The following is a 17,527-nucleotide window of genomic DNA, read 5'->3' on the forward strand; positions in this document are numbered from 1 at the left end:
TATTACACAGACCTCAAGACGAACCACAGCAATACATAATAGGAACCTTACAATATAATACTATGTAAAAATAATAAGCTGCCAAAAATTATATATAGCAGTATTTCTTTATAATAAGTTAAAAAAAAAACCTAACATTAAAAAAAAAAAGTTTTAGGAATACAAGTATTGCCCGATTTTCAAAAGTTCATGTTAAAAAAAAAAGTTCATGTTATACCACTTCGCTTTTATGAAAGACCTACATTAGGACCTATTTTCAATAACAGAAAAAAATCTGAAGATTTTCACTTTTATGAAAAAAGGAAAAAAGAGAGTTCAGCGTTTGTTTTGCAGTAAGCCATTACAGAGGCAACACACACCCAGAGCAACAAGAGTGGCCCCACCAAGAAGCTCAGTTGCTGGGAACGACACTCAGCTTCTCTGCACCAAACCTCCACAGGTTTGAACTGTGTCTGAGCATTTGTGCTTTATCTCTATTTTGTGCGTCCCTTAGCAAGATGTGTCCTGGGGTATCAGAAAAGCCTGAGTGTGAGTCTTATTTTGAGTCTGGGAATGCTCAAAATGTTTTCCATATAAATTAATGGTAATTGCTTCTTTGCTTTACACCATTTCATGTTACAGCTTTCATAGGAATGCTCTACTTTCAGATAGTGGGGGAAATCTGTACGTATAGTGAAGATAAATATATAAAAAGGATAAAAGAATGACAGAATGATGGGAGGGGAGGGGAGTGGGATGGGGATGGACCACAGATTTCAGTTATTGCCAAGGTCTTCACTTTCGTGTGATGAGTTTTGAGGACAGTGTTCTAAATAAATAAATGTGTCTTGTGCATGAAGAAATGAAAAGAATGTGTCATGAACCAAAGTCATGATTGATCTAACTCTGTGCGTCTGACATCTTTAAAGGAAAAGGGAAGAAATTATGCTTACCTTCTCCAGACAGACTTACTTGTTTGGGAGCAATGGGGAAAAGATTCTTCTACCTCAATCCTCTCTGTGGGGTCTTTTCTCCAGAGACAGTCTCTAGGTTCTCCTCCTGCAGAAGTGAGCCGGTGGGGCAGCAGGGAGGGGAGTAATCCAGGGTTTGAGCTACTTCAGGAAAAGGGTCCCGGAATTGGTGGGAAAATGGACCATTCCCAAGGCTGGAGTAGGAACCTAGAGATGTGGGGCAGCTTCCATTCCTATCCAGCTTCCCCCACTCCCCAGTCTAAGAACTGCAGGTGAGTAGGCTTCCACTCATTTCCTGTTCTGCTTTGTCAAAGACCTCAGGATGGGGTTGGGAGGTGGGGAGGAGCCTCAGAATTGAGTCCTGAGAGATGAGGCTGTGGCCACATGGTAGAGTTGTAAGTATTCTGGATACTGGGGAGCTGGGACCATCAGTGGCCAAACCCAGCATCTTTGAAGTTCAGCTTGGAACTAGGGGGCTGCTGAATCAAAACTTCTTACATATCCCTTTCCTTTCAGCCTGGCCCAGAACACTCCTGGGCCATTCTCAGCACTTTTTGTAATTCCTTTGCCTGCTTTCCCTGCTCATCCCTTCTTCATCCAGGCTGTAGTTCCAATCCTGTACCCTCACCTGAACTTCTACAGTCCCTAAGATAAGGCCCTATTTTGTGAAATAAAGGTTAGGGAAGGCCCTAGGGGAACAGTTTAAGAGCTTTTCACTTTATGGGAAGGGATCTGGGGTTAGATGGAACCAGACAGGGCTGGCTGGGCTGGAATCTTACCTTTGGGGAAGGGGTTAGAGGTCAGGCTGGACTGGGCTAAGAGTATAAAAGAGGTACTGGAGATTGTGCTGGAACTCCTAACAAAGGGGCTGGAGGTCAGGTTGGATTGAGTTAGAATAGGAAACATGGGGAGGAAGCTGGGCTCAGGCTGAGCTAGGGGGTCTCAGGGTTGAGGGCCTGTGTCTGCATTGGGGCTGGCTGGAGTACACAGTTGGGCTGAAACAAATTTTTCAGGATCATGCTGGGACCTGAGGCTGGGCCTTAAAGGGTCTTTTCCTTCCCCAACCCTAGCAATTCCTCCAGACCAAGGTCTTCCCCAGAGGGGCTGCTGAGGCAAACAGGGAGGAGCCAGATCTGGGGCTCCAGAGGAAGTCGCTGGCCACTATGCTTCCTGAGTTTAAAAAGTGGGTTCCCTGTCTCTCTGACTCACTCCCTTCCCCCAAGCAGGGCAGAGTCCAGGCCTGACAATCTACCTTTTCGCTAGAACACTGCCTCTTCCAAAACACAAACACCCACATACCCACACACGCCACACATACAGGATATGAACCTTGTCACACAATTCCTGGCCCAGCAACCCCATAACCCAACACAATACCGCCAAGCCACACATTCAACAACATATTCTTATTTATGTACTTGTAGCCTCTCATTCACACCCAGTAGTCACGCCTTTCTGCTTTGTTCAGCACCATCTCTCTAGTACCTGAAGTTTGGCCTTGCACCTAGAGAGGGCTCAATGAACATTAGCTGAATTAATGAATCCACCAAGACACATCCCACAAACAAATGCATAGACAAGCCGACATACATATTCACACATGCAATGCTTCCTTACACACCCATATCCAAGCCCTCTCCCAGCCCAGTCACATACATACCCTGGCACACACTCAGGCAAGAAAGCCAGATGTACACCTAGTTACAAAAGCAGACACACCACAGGTAGGTGTTACCTAGCACTCCCAGGTAAGTTGGTGGTAGCAGCTGGCTGGTCAATGTCCTTCCATCAGGTCAGGCCTGCAGAGGAGTGAAGTGGGCATGTGCACAAATGCAAGCCTTTGGGGTCCTAAGGCAATGGGCAATGAGGAGCTGGGCTGGCAGCAGGGCAGGGCCAAGGTAACCATATGGATTGGAGAGGGGTGGAATGGGCCATGTAGTCCTTTCCTCTGGTTTCTTCCTGCCAGCTGGGGAGGTGAGGGTAGAGGTACACATCTATGAGGACTTGCTTCAAATCCAGAGAATTTAGTGGGGGAATAGTCTGAAAGGCCCGATTCCCCTCCCTGGGATGAAAATGGGAGTCTGGATAGGGGGATTTGGTAGGTGCTAAGATTCCGTCCCCAATCCACAGCAGGGTTTCCCTATCTTGCCAATCTTCTTTAATGGTGGGAGAGGAGGGGACTTGGGGCCGGGGGGAGTAAACACCTGGAAAGGAATCTGGAAAGCACCCTATTCTTCCTTCCACCTAAGGAACTTCAGGCTGCCTCCTAGCAACCGTTTTCAGGCATCCTCCTGTGTCCCCACCCAAAGTCAGCAAGGGTACAATCAATCAAGCTACTCTTACTTCCCCACCCAAGACCTAACACCAGGGAATCCTAGTTCAGAGAGCTCAGCTGGGCTGGGCCCGATAGGAGCAGGAGGCTGGAGGCTGGATAGGGGCAGGAATCTATCAAAAATAGGACCAAGTCTCCCAGTCATTCTAACCACCCAAAGCTCCTCAAACCCAAGCGCCCTCCTCCGCAAGGATCCCTCCCCCTCCAAAAGCCTGATCCAAGGCCTTCTGTCCCAGGAACCCTGCCTCAGGGCCACCTGTCTGGCAGCCAGGACAGCTAGGGGCAAGGAACAACAGCCCCAGAGGGTGGAAAAGTCAACTTTTGAGGGAGACAGGGCCAGCCTGGGACAGGAGGAGCAACGGTGGAAGAGGGGCATTGTGAGATGAGACTGAAGGGGGATCCACAGCTTAATTCCTACCTCCTTTCCAATGACTGGTCTTAGGGACCAGTCATTGTCCCTAAGGGACTGCATGAAGGAGGGAGAAAAGACTGCCTGGAACTTAGTGGTTATTAGGCAGCAATGACCAACCAAGACACTCTCAAACCAAAAAGTCTCTTTATTGATCGGTACCATACATGACTCAAATGGCCCAAAAAAAAAAAAAAAAAAAAAAAAAAAAAAAAAGGCATTACATTTGGGGTGGGACATCCATCTTCCCCACCCCACCCCTCAGCTCCTGACACAATACCCTTCCAACAGTGGCAGCTGGAGTTAAGGAAACTGGGTGTGGGGGACCCGAGAATCCAGAAGGAAGAGTGGGGAGAGAGGTGGTGCTACCACTTCTGGAACTGGCCACAGGAAAAGGCAGCGAAGCCACAGAGCTGGGCCCAGACCCACGGGACCCTGCTCTTGGCCTCACCCTGGGCCCAGAGCATCCGTGTGTCCAACTGTGAAATAGAGCTGAGGATCCTGGCTGCTTCCCCACTCCCTTCTATGAGGAAAGGGATGGAAGGGATATTGGAGATGAAGACCTTTACTTCAGCTGGGGGACACAGGTCTATTGCTCCCAGGTGGGCTTAGAGCTGGGCCATCCTCAATGGCTCCTTCCCCTCTGTGGAGGACAGGGGAGGACCAGATACACAGTTTGAGGAGTTGGGGAAAGAGAGTGCTGGAGAGAGTGGACGAGCCCCTCCCCCTCCATCCCATGCCTGCCCAACTGAGACAAAACAAAAAAACAGCAACAAACAAGGTTGCTCCCTTCCCTCCACACTTCCTAAGGGAGGGAGCCTCCCTTCCCCCCATCCAAGACAGCTGCTCTAGTGGAGGACTTGTAAAGAATATACACACCATGGGGGAGGGGGTTGGGGCTGGGAGGGAGTCACAAGCACTAGGAGGGCAGGCCAGAGTCCTGGAGGATGGGAAGACAGAGACAACAGCAGGGGGTTGTCACAAAGGTGAGGCCATCAACGGCCCCCTACCCCAAGGCATGCCTTCCCCAACTCCAGTCACCCAGAGGAAAAGGGAAGAGAGATGGCAAAGTATCTCCTTGGTCTGAAGCTCTCAAACTGTATAAAATGTTAATGCATACCCCCCCCACACCCCACACTCACCTCCACGTGGGCCCTAAGCCCCGGATTTGCCTGGAGTAGGGAGGTAGCTGGACTTTTAATAAGGGGAAGAGGGGGTACATGTGTGACTTTTTTTTTTAAACTTACATTTTTAATAATATTATTTTTTAAAAAACTTGGGAGCTGGGATAGGTGGCTGCAGGGAGGAGCCAGAGGTTTACCCCTCTACTACCAGCCACCTAGGGGAAGGTTTAGGAAAGGGGCACTCAACCAAGCCCCATAATTTTAAGTCCCTAAGGGCTGTGGAATAGACAACCCCAGGCTTGAAGGGGGTGAAGTCAGGAGGATTGGGAACCCAGAACCTGGGGTGAGGATGGATGCAAATGCCCTGGGGGGTGATCAGGACATTTCTCAGAGGCCCAGGGTCCATGTAGGCATCCACATGAGTACCCCCTTCCCCCCAAAAAGGCTCTGCAGAGGCCAGGCCCCGCCCAGGGCCACTGGGGGGCAAATCTTGGCACCTGCCCCCAGCAAGTCCAGTTCCTCCCTGAAGTGGGTGGATGGAGGCTGCCCATTTTAGATGCTCAGTCTCTTCATTCTGTCTTCTGCTCCCTGGGGCTGCGAGGGGTGGGGCAGGCAGGCAGAGCGCTGGGTGGCCATGGAAAGGCCTTTACTGGGAGGCCTGTGACGTGGGGTTCTCCGATTTGCTTTCTTGGCTGGATGGAGGCTTGCTGTTCCAGGGGCTGTTGGCGCCCAGGGCGGGGGAGTTGTTAAAGCTGTCCTCGTCGTCAATGCCGTTGGCCGCGTCAAACTGGGTGTTCTCCAGCCGGGTGATGAGCCTCTCGTCCTCGTCCCCGAACTCCCCGCCCATCAGGGTGGGCTCCCCCACCACCATCACATCCTGAGAGTGGCGGAGGTCCCCAAACATAATCGGGGCAGGGGCTCGCCCGGCCCAGGGCAGCAGATACCCCCAGAGCCCCAATACCCACCCAGGAAACTCAACACCCCCAACCCCTTCTCATACCCAAGTTTAAAACCCCAAATGCTCTGACACCCTCAGCCCCTGGAATCCTTCCCACTGAAGGACTGCAGAGCATCACAGGCTTTGACCCACACGTACTAGATTCTAGAAGTCAATCTACTCCCCTAGCTCCCTAGTTCCTCTCCCCCAAACTTCAGGGGGCTCCTAAACTTCTGTCCACATATAATAGGGAGGGAGCAGATTAAAAGAAAAAAAAAAAAAAAACACCAATGGGGAAAGCGTGTGCATGTACATATGTGTATTCTAGATTCGCACACGTTCAAATTTATGTGTCCCTCTGTTAGTGTGAGTGTGTGGGTCTCTGATGGTATGTGTGCCCCTAAGCTGTCTATCCTGAACACCCAAATGTTCTCATAGCTGTCTCTGCCCCTTTATGTCCTATGTTCTGTCTGAGTCTGTGATCACAACCATGGCATTTGACTGACAAGGACTCTCATCAGTGACAGGAGCCAGCTCATGCTGGCACATTACACCAGGAAAAACTGTTTTTGCTTCTATGCCTGCTAGTGAGCTCAGGCTGGGACAGGGTCAAGGGTCAGGGGTCAGCAGTAGGGCAGCCCAGAAGAGAGAAGAAAGCCGAGATGCTTACAGGTACCTGGCTGGAGAGGGCGAAGGTGCTGGCTGGGCTTTTCTTCTTGCTGTTGCTGTTGTTGGTGTTGCCACCCCCCGAGCTCATGGTGCTGCCCCCTGACATCTTTCGTTTCCGCCGTTTGCTGGGCTGCTGCCGCGCGGGCTCCGCTGTGCCAAGGAAAAGGAGACTCAGGAAGGGCAAGGCCCTGGGTCCCTTGTTCCCCATTCTGGCTCCTAAGGAGCCTGAGCCTACCCTGATCCCAATCTTGCAGACCCAGGAGTGAGAAAGGGGCTTCATGAGGAGACAGAGAGAGCGCGTTGGGGAGCTTCATCAGATCCTGGTTAGAGCAGGTGCAGGTGCAAGGCACTCACCGGGGGGTGCTACCATGCGCTGCCACTTCTGGAAAAGGCAGGTCTTGAGGCAGTCACGGGGGCTGAGGCTGTAGGTCTTGTGGCGGGACATGAGCTCCTGCATGGGCTCGAGTATCACACAGAGCTGGGGGGAGATGAGGAGGTGGCTTGTCAGGAGAGAGACATGGAGCTGACTCCAAATGGGATGGGGCAGAAACTGGGTGATCAAGGACTCACTCGGAGGTAGTTGAGAGTGGAATTGGACAACCCACACCGGGTGATATTTTTGGAGAGCTGATCCAACATCTGGGGGTCCTGGGCCTAGATGGGGAGAAAAAGACTAGAACCTGGGTTGCATCTGCTCACCTGCCCTATCACTGAGCCTCCTGACACTTCAGAGAGAGAAGAGGGGCTGTTATGAAACCCATTTTTCAGATGGAGATACTCTAACCCTCTGTCTGAGGTCACTGTCAGGAAATGGCAGACCTTATTCCATCCATTCTTCCCACTGCCTGCCCTCACCCTTGCATTTTGGGTCCTGCCCACAACTCACATGCATGGCAAGGATGCTGCGGGGGATGAGCTCTCGGTGCTGCCGGATGCTGAAGTGCCACGTCTTTATCCGCATCATGTCGTCAAACATGAACTCTAGGTACAACCGGCCCTCCACACACACCTGGAGACAAGCTTGTCACATCTCTGCCCTCTCCCCACGTGCCTGAAAATATACCTGCTCTCCCGTTTGCTCACAACTCTCCCACTGAACACACTTCTGCCACTTGCACATAAATCTGGGTGCATAACTGACAAAGACCATTCCCTCATCTACCTGTCACACCCCTGGCCCTTACACACATACACACACAAAGTGGAAATGCTTTAACAGACCCTTGTCCTCTTCCCAAGTAGCTAGTGATACACTCATCTGCTATAAACTCTATGAGGGCAGGCTCTCATTCACTGGTGTGCCCCTGCAGCCCAGAAAACTGTCATGTACAAACTTAGTAAGCATCTGATGGATGTTGCACCATGCCTGCCCCTCCCTTCTGGTCTTGCCACTTCCCCTTTTGCCTCCCTAGGGAACAGCTGAGTACATTTTGGGAGAAAGGAGGGGAATCAAACCCAGGTGCTTCAGTATTCCACATCCAGCTGGGTTGCTGACCTGGGTGAACATGGGTTTGCCATGCTGCGTCACCATGCTGCCTTGGTCACAGTCAAGGGACACAAAGTTGCTGTGGAATGCCTCCTTGGGGTGCTTAAGCACATAGTACAGTTCCGTAGCACCCCCTTCAAAGATGCTGCGGAAATAGCGTGGGATCAAGGTCCGGCCAATGGCTGTAGAGATGGGACAAATTCATTAGAACAGAAGGACTTGTAAGAGGGTCAGGCAGATGCCATAACTGCCAAGACAGATCCCCGGAGACAAATACCTACTCCCAGTCCTTAGAAGGACATAGGAAGTATATGCTCTCATAGCAGAACCAGCAGGACCCCCAAAGGCCACTCACTATATCTCTTTGGTCCATCCTCCAGGCAGAAAGTGATGGTTAACATGGCATCATCCTCAAAGAACTCAGTTGTGAAAGCATCCCACCAGAGATTGTCACACTCCTAAGGAGCACAGGGAAAGGTGTTTGTGTGTGTATGTCAGAAGACATCCCAGGGGTTCCCAGATGGCCCTCCCCCTTCCCAGCCGCTTTCCCCTTGCCATACCTCTGTCCAGTTTTGAAGCCGTTTGTTAAGCTCGAATATTCTGTAGTCAGTTTGGTTGCCATATGGTGTGTGCCTCCTGGGAAAAGTGAAGAAGGGAGGTCAATAGAAAGAGGGTCTCCCCACTCCACCCCACCCCCACTTCTGCCTTCCCCCATGTAATGGAAAGCACCTCCCTCCTCACTGGACTCCACTTACCCAATCCCGGGCTCCAGATATGTAGGCGGGTACATGGGAGTTGGGCTGTGTAAGGGAAGAGGCTATGAGAATGGGAGTGGAAGACAGGAATTATTGGGGGTGTCACTCCCTCCCCCTTTCAGGCAGGATCCCATCTGGAGAAGGGATGGGAAGTAGATAAGACTCACCCCACATCCCGATCTAGCATGGTGCCGGGATGGAAAGGAGGGAAGGCGTTGCCGTTCGGGGGCTCCTTCGGCGAGTACAGCTTGAATGACTTTGAGGAACAACCTAGAAGGGAAAAAGAGAAGTGGTGCCCTGAGTCCCAGGAAGCTTTCCTGGAAGTCTACTAGATTGTGTGGAAAGGGACTGGTCTTCCAGAGCACCCAGAGTGGGTGGACTAGGGGAGGGGGACTACCCTATGGAACACCTACCTCTGCTGCTAAATCTGCCTCCAATTTTATTTTATTATGAAACTAGAAGTACTTAGCCCTAATACCCAAGACCCCATTTCTTCATGTGCTGAGCCCTGGATGATAGAATTGAAGCAGCAAAGAAATGTCAACACCATAGAATAAATGAATATCCAAACATTACAATTTAATTTTGATAAATTCCCTTTACATCCACCTAGTATTGTTCACTCATCACAACAACCTTGTGAGGTAGCAGGGTCAACTATAAAATCCCCATTTTACAGATGAGGCAACGGAAAGCTCGAGGGGACTTGCTAAGATCACAGAGGTAGCAATTGGCAGAGCTAGGACTTGAGCCCAGATCTGATTCCCATATCCTATAGTATTTCCACCCCTCTAATGCCCTCTGGAGACCAAGCTTGGGGAACGGAACCGGAACCGGGATTTTGCCAACTCCCTGCCCCTCCTCCACCCCCAGGGTCTCAGGAGGGCAGGGGATAGAAAGATAAAGGGGAGTGGGTGCCTGCTGGGTGCCTCCCACCAGATAACCAGTTGGGCCTTCTGCCTCCCCCACCAACGGCCACTCCCTTATCAGCCCAGCCCCCTCCCCCACAGCTACCATGGGTCTGGTATTGTCTCCAAACCAGAAACCCAAAGCCTCAACCTCCTCTCACTTCTGAGACTTGCAGTGGGGGAGGGAGATAGGCCTCCAATGGATTCCACTCTACTTACAAACCTAGGTCTCGGAAGGAGGAAATCTAGGCTCCAGGGGGCTTAGTCTAGGAGGCAAGTGGTAACTAGACAGGGGTCTCTGCTCACGTGTCTCTGTGTATGTGCACATGTGTCACCTCTCCACCTCAATGAGCAGCACACTGTTCCTGGTATACTATTTCCTGACTAGAAGTATTACATTCATAGTTGGGTACGAGCCAGGCACCCCTACAATTCTATTTTCCCCCTCCCAACCAGATAGGAAGGGAAACTGAGACACAGCACCAAAGGTTCTAAACCCAGTCATAGGTGCTTCCTAGCCACCCCAAAACTTGTTTGCATTTGGAAGGGCAGCCATATTGGCCATATCTAAGCCCCCTCCCCAAATTAAATACAAAATCTATTTTGTTCCTTAGGGGAAAGAGACAAAGGAAGACCCTGTGCCAACACACATCATTTAATTATCTCTCCAGGGCCCCCTCCTCACAATATGGGCAAACGGAGGGTCCCAGAGGGGCTTACACTACACAGTTCCTGAAGGTGCCAAGACTCAAAGCTTGTGTGTGCCTGCACACGCGTGTGCCTCATCCTGCCTAGCAGGCTTCCACCCTCAGCTCGTTCCAACATGCCTACCAAGAGCTGGAACCCAGCAGCCCCAGGCAGGATCAGGGTGGCCGCAACAGGCCCTTGCCCCGTTCATGCTCTCTCGCAGGCCACATCCACATGCTCCCAGCACAGCACACACAACCTTCACATGCCAGTTTGGACTGAATGAGGAGCCTGTATCCTTAGGAAAGAGACAGTGCCACCCAGCTCCAAGTCTCCCCACTCCACAGACAGGTATACTAAGGCCACATAGGAAGTCCAAACTCCCGAAGTCTACCAGAGGCTGGGTCTAGTCAATAAACCCAAGAGTCTAGATTACCAGACCTTGCCCTTGCCCCCTAAGGAAGCCATCCTTTCCCTAAAGGCATCACTGGCCCTGCCCCACAGTCTCAGGGCTATCTGAAGAAATCTGTCAGCTCAGGACCCTCAGAAGGGAGGAAGCAGACCTGGGTTCCTCTCTGATTCTGAAAAAAGTTTCAGAGCTTCAATTTCTCTCACCAGAGACCTGACAAACATTGCCGGGGCTGGGAACAGCTCTGAAGAGCTAAAGCCTGAAGCTCTGAGGCCTCTATTTATACCTCCAGTGAATGGACACAAACTCAGCATCTCTCCAGAGCCATAGCAACTCCCAGTAGCCCCAGCACAAGGGCTTGGGAGTGAGAAGAGAAGGGGAGGGAACATCACCCAGACCATCTGTCCCTGTTACTGCCTGTCCCCAGCAACAGGGGTAGAGAGAGCAAGGTGGGGGTGGGGGTAAAGGGGATGTGTCATCAGCCTCGGAGTCACACATACACCCCCCCCATCCCCAAGCAATCTGGGAGCCCTTAGGAGGAGGGAGAAGAGAGGAAGAGCCCAGAACTAGTAAAGTTTCTCAGGATGGAAGCTGCATCCTGGGGCTGAGGGGGGCACCTCCAGCTGAGCATTTCCATGGTAACCAGCCTGACCTGAGGGCAGGCCCCCTTCCTTTGGGGGCTGACCATAGGTCAGCAAGCCTGAGAGCCCTGGCCTCTCTGAGCTGGGGCCAGCTCTGCCCCAGCTAGCATACCAGGCCTGGGCCAGACCCAGGATCTTCCGCCCACCCCCAACAGGCTTGCACGGTGCCCAGACTTACCTGGGAGAACTGAGGGGGCCAAGAGAGGTGCGGGGAGCGGCTGGAAGCCCAGCGGAGCCCTGGCAGGGGTGAGGGCTGAGGGGGCCAACTTCAGCCGCTCATGTCCCAAGTGGGACAGGCAGGCCTGGCTGAGAGCTCCACTCCGCGGGCCGCACAAAGACTCGCACACACAGCCTCGGCCCGCCCCGCGGCGGCCACAGCCCCGGGGGAAAGTTACAATGGCCACTGGGCCGGGGGCTAGGGGCCAGGGGGCCGGCCTGGGGGGCGGGGGGCCGCGGGGAGTCCGGAGCCTTCTTTGTTTGCAAGGTTTCCCTCAACAATGGCTGCTCCGCTCTTTCCTCTCTCCTCCTCCTCCTCTTCGGCTCTCCCCGCCGCCGCCTCTCGCTGCCTCTGCCTCCGAGCAGCCCGCCCGCCCTCCCCAGGCCACCAGGCCCCTCCGCCAGGGCACCAGGAGAGACAGGGCCCAGCACTCACACTCACTCACACTTGCACACGCACAGACACACGCAGCACCCGCCGGCTCCCTGCCTTTTCTCCCTTTCTAGCCCTCCCTCCCCGCTCGCTCTCCGAGCCTCTCTCAGAATGAGGCCCCAGGGCGGGCGGAGGGTGGAGCTGCCCCCACTGGCCCCGCCCCCTCCCTGCGAGGAAAGAGGAAGAGGGAGAGAGAGAGGGAGGGAGGGAGAGACGGAGGCAGGCAGGGAGGACTGCTGAGAAAAACAAAAGAGAGACAGAGACCGAGAGAGATGGGAGGGAGAGATGGAGGCAGAACAGATTGGGCCTGGGGAGAGACCTGGATGGAGGGGAGGTGTGTGGGGCCAGGAATTGAAATGCCCCCATCCCAGCCCCAAGCTTGGTGCTCAGGGGTGAGCAGGAGGGCTGGAGCCACTGACAGGGATGGAGAGGAGTGCTCTCTTCCCTGGAGACTCCCAGTATCTTCAAACTGCTTCCCCAATGTCCCCTAAATCTCTCTTCCTCTCCCCTGTGATCTCTGGGGTTGAAGGTTGGCCTGAGCTGCCACCCTGGGCTTCAGCCCCTGGTGAAATCCCAGAGCAGCTGGGGGAAACCTCCAAGGGGTTATTTTTGACAGAGCCACACTCTGCTTCAACCTGTAAACAGTGATTGCAGGGAGGGGGGCACTCCAGGCTCCCTGCCCTCAACCCAGCTAAGTTCCTAGCCCCCTTCCCTAACCCCCACCATAAGAGTCGGGTGGGTGCAGGGGAAAGAGGCACTGTCAGAACTGGGGAAGGCAAATTTGCCCATCCAAGGGTCCCCAGAAAGGGCCTCGTCTGCTGCTGAATCCTCCCACCATCCCAGGGAAAAAAAAAGGTATGTGGTTACTGAAGTAAAGCATGTTCTCCAATGCAAGGGGGGGAATTCCCAAGAGAGGAGGTGTTTCCAAAACTTGGGTAGTGGTCCAGGTCTACTACCCGGACACATAGGAAAAAGGAAACACACACACACACCACAGCACACAACACACGAGGGGGTGCAGCCATACAGCCTTCCTACTTCTTTGCAATTTGAGTCTCTGTTCCCTATGCCCCACCTTGCCGCGCCAACCACATTCACACAGCCCCATGACAAGGTTTCTCATGATAGACACACTGGTTGTGCAATAATATTGCATCTGGCTCTGTGAACATTCTCCTCACGTAAAAAACTCATTTTACTTTTACATAAATCAGTCCCTAATACACACTTCAACCTGTGACATACCTCAAATGCAAGATAAACCCAAACCCAGGACACACACATAGCCTATGACATACTTTGGCTTCTTTACACACTGGGACCTGTGACACATGCCCTTGGACCCCAATACACACACCCAAACTGCATTATACCTCCAGAACCTGTGACAGACTATTATGTGCACACCCTGGCCATTTGTTACCCAGAGACTAACCCCATAAACCACCCTCCCTGAAACCTGCACACCATTCTCCACCACAGTCTAGCCATATGATATGCTCCAGCTTTCACAAACATACTGAAATCTATAACATTCAGCCAGACCCTGCAACATTCTGCCCAGAATTGAAACCACCAGGAACTGAAATATTCCACTGAGTCCCAAATTAACAGCACAACTCTAGGATGACTACACTTATCCTCCACTTACGGGACAATTCCTGTCGTTTGTTTCATGCCTTTAAACTTTCCAAAGTTCATTCGTAGGCCATACCTCAAGAGATTCTTACTGAATACAGGGCCAAATATTATGCTCACTTGAACAGATTATAGTGAGACAGGAGGGCCTGAGCTGGAACCCTGGACTTCTAACCCCACTCATACAAGCCCAGCCCTGGGGCACTGCAACCATTCCTACTCCCTTCCCCCTCCAAGGAATGGCCACTCCAGGCCCCAAATGACTGTCTACACGGGAAAGAGGGATGGGCGTGTGCTCGGGCTTCTGCCCCCAGTCTAGAGCTCAGAACCCCCACTTTGTCTCCTCAAATTTCAGAAGGAAGGGCCCCTAAATACCAAGATGTATCAAGACTCTGGCACATCATTCAAAACGGGGCCCTTCTTCTGGTTCCCCTTTTCTAGCAAGGCTGCTCCTCTCTCATTTCTGACTTAATTCCCCCATTTGCACAGGAGCAGAAGAGGTACAACTAAAGAAAGCAAGTCTGAGTTAGATGGCCCTAAAATTGGTGGAGCAGGGAGGGGAGGGGATGGGGGGGGCAGTGGGGAGAAAGCAGAGCAGCAAAGAATAACAAAGGTGATGAAAGAGCAAAGAGGAAGAGTACCCCTCCTGGAGGTGGGAACTCTGAAGGGCAGCAGCCTGCCCCAACCCACAGGATAAGGTACCAGCACTGCCCCCTGCCCGGGCCCCTGGGGCTCCCTGACCCAGGCCTCCAGTGTGCCTGCCCCCCTTCCTTTGTCTGTGCCCGGCCTCCCGTTGGCCTGGCGCTCTGCCATCCTCCTCTCCTGGCTCCCAGCCGCCACCACTGCTGCCTCCTCCCCTCCCCCTACTCCTCCCTGCCTTAACCCTTCTGAGCCACATGCTGCCCCAGACAGGCCCTGGTCCCCTCAGCAACCTGCCATGCCTGGGTGATGCCCCTTAGCAGAGGTTCTCCCTGCTCCTGACCAAAGCTTCAGGAGCTATTACCTACCCCAGGAGCACTATGGGAGCTGGGGGTATATATGTGTGTGTGTCTGTGTGTGTGTGTCTGTGTGTGTGTGTATCTTGTGGTGTTTCCTTCCGTGTGTGCATGTGTGCGGGTCTGCGTATGCTCTGGCTTCCTTCAGTCACATGTGTGGGGCATGTGCTGTCTCTGCTGGGCTGGGGGAGGAGGAGGAGCCGGGAGACAGCAGAGCACAAAGGAGAGACTCAGACAGGCAGGCAGGCAGCAGGCAGGCGGCCTGCCAGGGCGCCTCGGCCCCCACCCCAGGCCTGCTCAAGTTGGGGGGTGGATCTTTGGGCCTGTACTGTACATGCTGCCAGGATGCCCTTGTATTCAACCATGTGCTCCCACCCATCCATCCAGTCTGGTCCCCTCCCTCACTCCAACTCCTAACATTCCCCACCCCCAGGCCACTCTCAGTCCCCTCCCCATTTGGTTCTCCTTGAAGTCTAACCTCCATCCATTCTCAGTGGCATTAACCCATAAGTCTTCTTCATATTAAGGAAAAAAGACCCCACTCTTAACCATCTTTTGCCCCCTCTCCTCTAGCCACGCCACCCAGACACACAAAAGGAACATGTGTTTTGAGGCACTGATTGAAGCTGTCCCTCCTCACGCACATCTCTGTGCATGGGTCCTCTTCCTGTCCCCATGCTGCTCCCAAAGAAAATGAGGGAGAAACTTTATCCTTTCTCCTACTGGACCCAGGCACCCTGCCCCAACTTCAGGAACAACCTCTTATCTACCTCCAACCTGACAACCCTTCCATACCCATCTCCTACCCACCATTTGTAGGAACTAAGAATCAAAATTTAAGACTCAGGCCTCTAGCTTGTTCACAGCCTTAGTTTCTGCTATGTTTATGTGTGGTAATGGAGGATGAAGGCCATGAGAGGACTCCGAGCATGGAAGGATCTGAAGGGGTACCCAGCATAGGGCAATTATAAAGAAAATACACATACAAACATCCACACCAAGCTGGTATGAGAAGGAATGATGGTGCCAGGCAGGATTCCAGCTTGGCAAGCTCTTCCCTTTCCTCCCCTCCCCACCCTCTACAAGCAGGAGTCAGGGGTTCCCACACCCAGATACTCCAGGATCCTCAGACTCTACTAGCCCTACCTCTGGGCCCCATGCCCCTTAAACATCAGCCTCAGCAGGCACTTTAAATGTGTGCCCAGCCCAGCTTGGCCTGTGTCACATGATTTTCAAGGAAGCTTCCGCACTGGCAGCTTCCCTTGGGGACGGTGTGTGTGTGTGTGTGTGTGTGTGTGTGTGTGTGCGCGCGCGCGTGCATGTGTGTGCGTGTGTGTGTGTGGCAAGGGTTCAGTTGTGGAGTATGGGGCTCCCAGAGAGAAGGCATGTGGAGAAGCAAAGGATCCAAACCAGGCTAGATCCTGGGACACCTGACTTTCAGAATAAAGCTAACTCCAGCCTGGGACAAGAGGGGGTCCTGAACATAATGCAAGAACCCAGAGTCCTGAGAATGGGGATAGACAGTGTTTGGGGGCCCTCTGAAGACCACCTCTCCAGTCACATAGCCTCCCTCTTTTCTCCTGGCAGTGAGGTACAACCTTCTCCTTCCCCAGGAAAGAACTCAGACCCAGGCTGTCACTAGCAAGAGCTGGTAAACGTTTTGGGGATATGGGGATCTGGGCCTAAGTCCTGTCCCAAGTTCTCACTTTGAGGTCAAGTACTGCTCCCCTCAACTCAATTCCCACAAACCACTTTATTTCCTAACTTGCTGGAGCTGCCACATTTCCCCCTCCCACTACGGTGGAGACGCCAGACCTGAGGGCCCAATTATCTGAGCCCCCCCCCCCCTCCCCAGAGTACCTCACGTCCCTCAGGAGGGCTAACCTTCCCTGGCAACAGGCAGGAAAATTTGGAGGGGAGCAAGATGGGCCCCAACCAATCCCTCCTCCCAAAAACAGTCCTCAGAAAGAGCCCTGAGGGGGGTATCACAGGATATGTAAAAGCGAATAGGCAGCAAGAAGGGGGGGGGCAACCCAAACCAGCCAATCAAAACTCTATGGTGACCTGAGGGGGGGGGGTCAAAAGTCCAAACTCACTTCTGATTGGCTAACACCCTGGAATTCTGGGAATTTCAGCCCCCCAAACCCCTCCTCAATTAGCCTCCCCACCAAAACACACACACACACACACACACACACACACACACACACTCACACTCTCTCGCTCTCTTTCTCTCCCCCCCCTCCACTAGCACCCCCTCCCCTGCCTCTATGCTGCTGCGCATTTGCAGTTGGGGAGAACCCTCCCCCGGACTAAAGCCCGCTATACCCCTCAGAGCCCCCGACTTCCGCCGTGCCATCGACGCCCCCCACACAAGTTCATGCCAAACAAGGGGTGAGGGATCTACCGAGAGAGCTAGGGAGGGAGGGGCCGGGCGACCGCGCGCCCCACTCACCAGGACAGGCACAGCCCACTGACATCTTCACATCGCCCGCCGCTGGGGGCCCAGCCGAGTCACGGTGCCCGCCCCGCTCGGGGACAGGCCGGGCATGAGCCGCCGCCGCCGCCCGCGGCCCCGCTGCCCTCGCCGCCGGCCCGGCCCGGCCTCGGCCCGGTGCGGGCGGCCCCTGGCTGCAGCGAGGGGCCTGTCAGGCGCGGAGCAGACAGGAAGGAAGCCAGGCAGGAAGGCGAGCTGCCTCTGCGTGTGCGCGCGCGGGTGTGCGTCCCCGGAGTGTGTGTCCGTGTGTGCGCGTGTGCGTGTGCGTGTCTGTGCGCTCCCGCCGCCCTCCCCGCCGCCAACGCCGCCGCCGCTCGCCCCCCTCTCCCTCTCGCGTTCGCTCGCGCACTAGCTCTCGTAGGCGCCCGCTCTCCAGCCCCAGCCGGGCTGGGCTGGGCTTTATTAATATGCTAATTGCCTGCTAGTGGGAGGGGAGAGCCG

General features: G+C 53.6%; 1 protein-coding gene across 5 annotated transcripts; it reads right to left on the reverse strand.

Moving 5' to 3' along the window:
- Nucleotides 1–3,824: 3,824 nt before the first annotated feature.
- Nucleotides 3,825–17,338, reverse strand: LDB1 (LIM domain binding 1). 5 transcript variants are annotated; one of them, XM_053206892.1, is made up of 11 exons: nt 17,045–17,338; nt 8,830–8,932; nt 8,663–8,707; nt 8,468–8,543; nt 8,263–8,365; nt 7,917–8,089; nt 7,308–7,430; nt 6,992–7,075; nt 6,776–6,899; nt 6,429–6,571; nt 3,825–5,692 (listed from the first exon to the last, which is right to left on the reverse strand). In XM_053206892.1, the coding sequence occupies exons 1-11, from the start codon at nt 17,067–17,069 to the stop codon at nt 5,462–5,464; spliced, it is 1,230 nt and encodes a 409-aa protein (XP_053062867.1). In that variant the 5' UTR covers nt 17,070–17,338; the 3' UTR covers nt 3,825–5,461. The 5 variants fall into 5 exon arrangements, with proteins under 5 accessions (XP_053062867.1, XP_026918722.2, XP_053062868.1 ...); XM_027062921.2 differs by having other exon boundaries at nt 6,423–6,571; nt 17,045–17,337; XM_053206893.1 differs by having other exon boundaries at nt 6,423–6,571; nt 8,663–8,724; nt 17,045–17,075.
- Nucleotides 17,339–17,527: the final 189 nt, after the last annotated feature.

Source organism: Acinonyx jubatus, chromosome D2 (assembly GCF_027475565.1).
Source record: "Acinonyx jubatus isolate Ajub_Pintada_27869175 chromosome D2, VMU_Ajub_asm_v1.0, whole genome shotgun sequence".
Taxonomy (NCBI): domain Eukaryota; kingdom Metazoa; phylum Chordata; class Mammalia; order Carnivora; family Felidae; genus Acinonyx; species Acinonyx jubatus.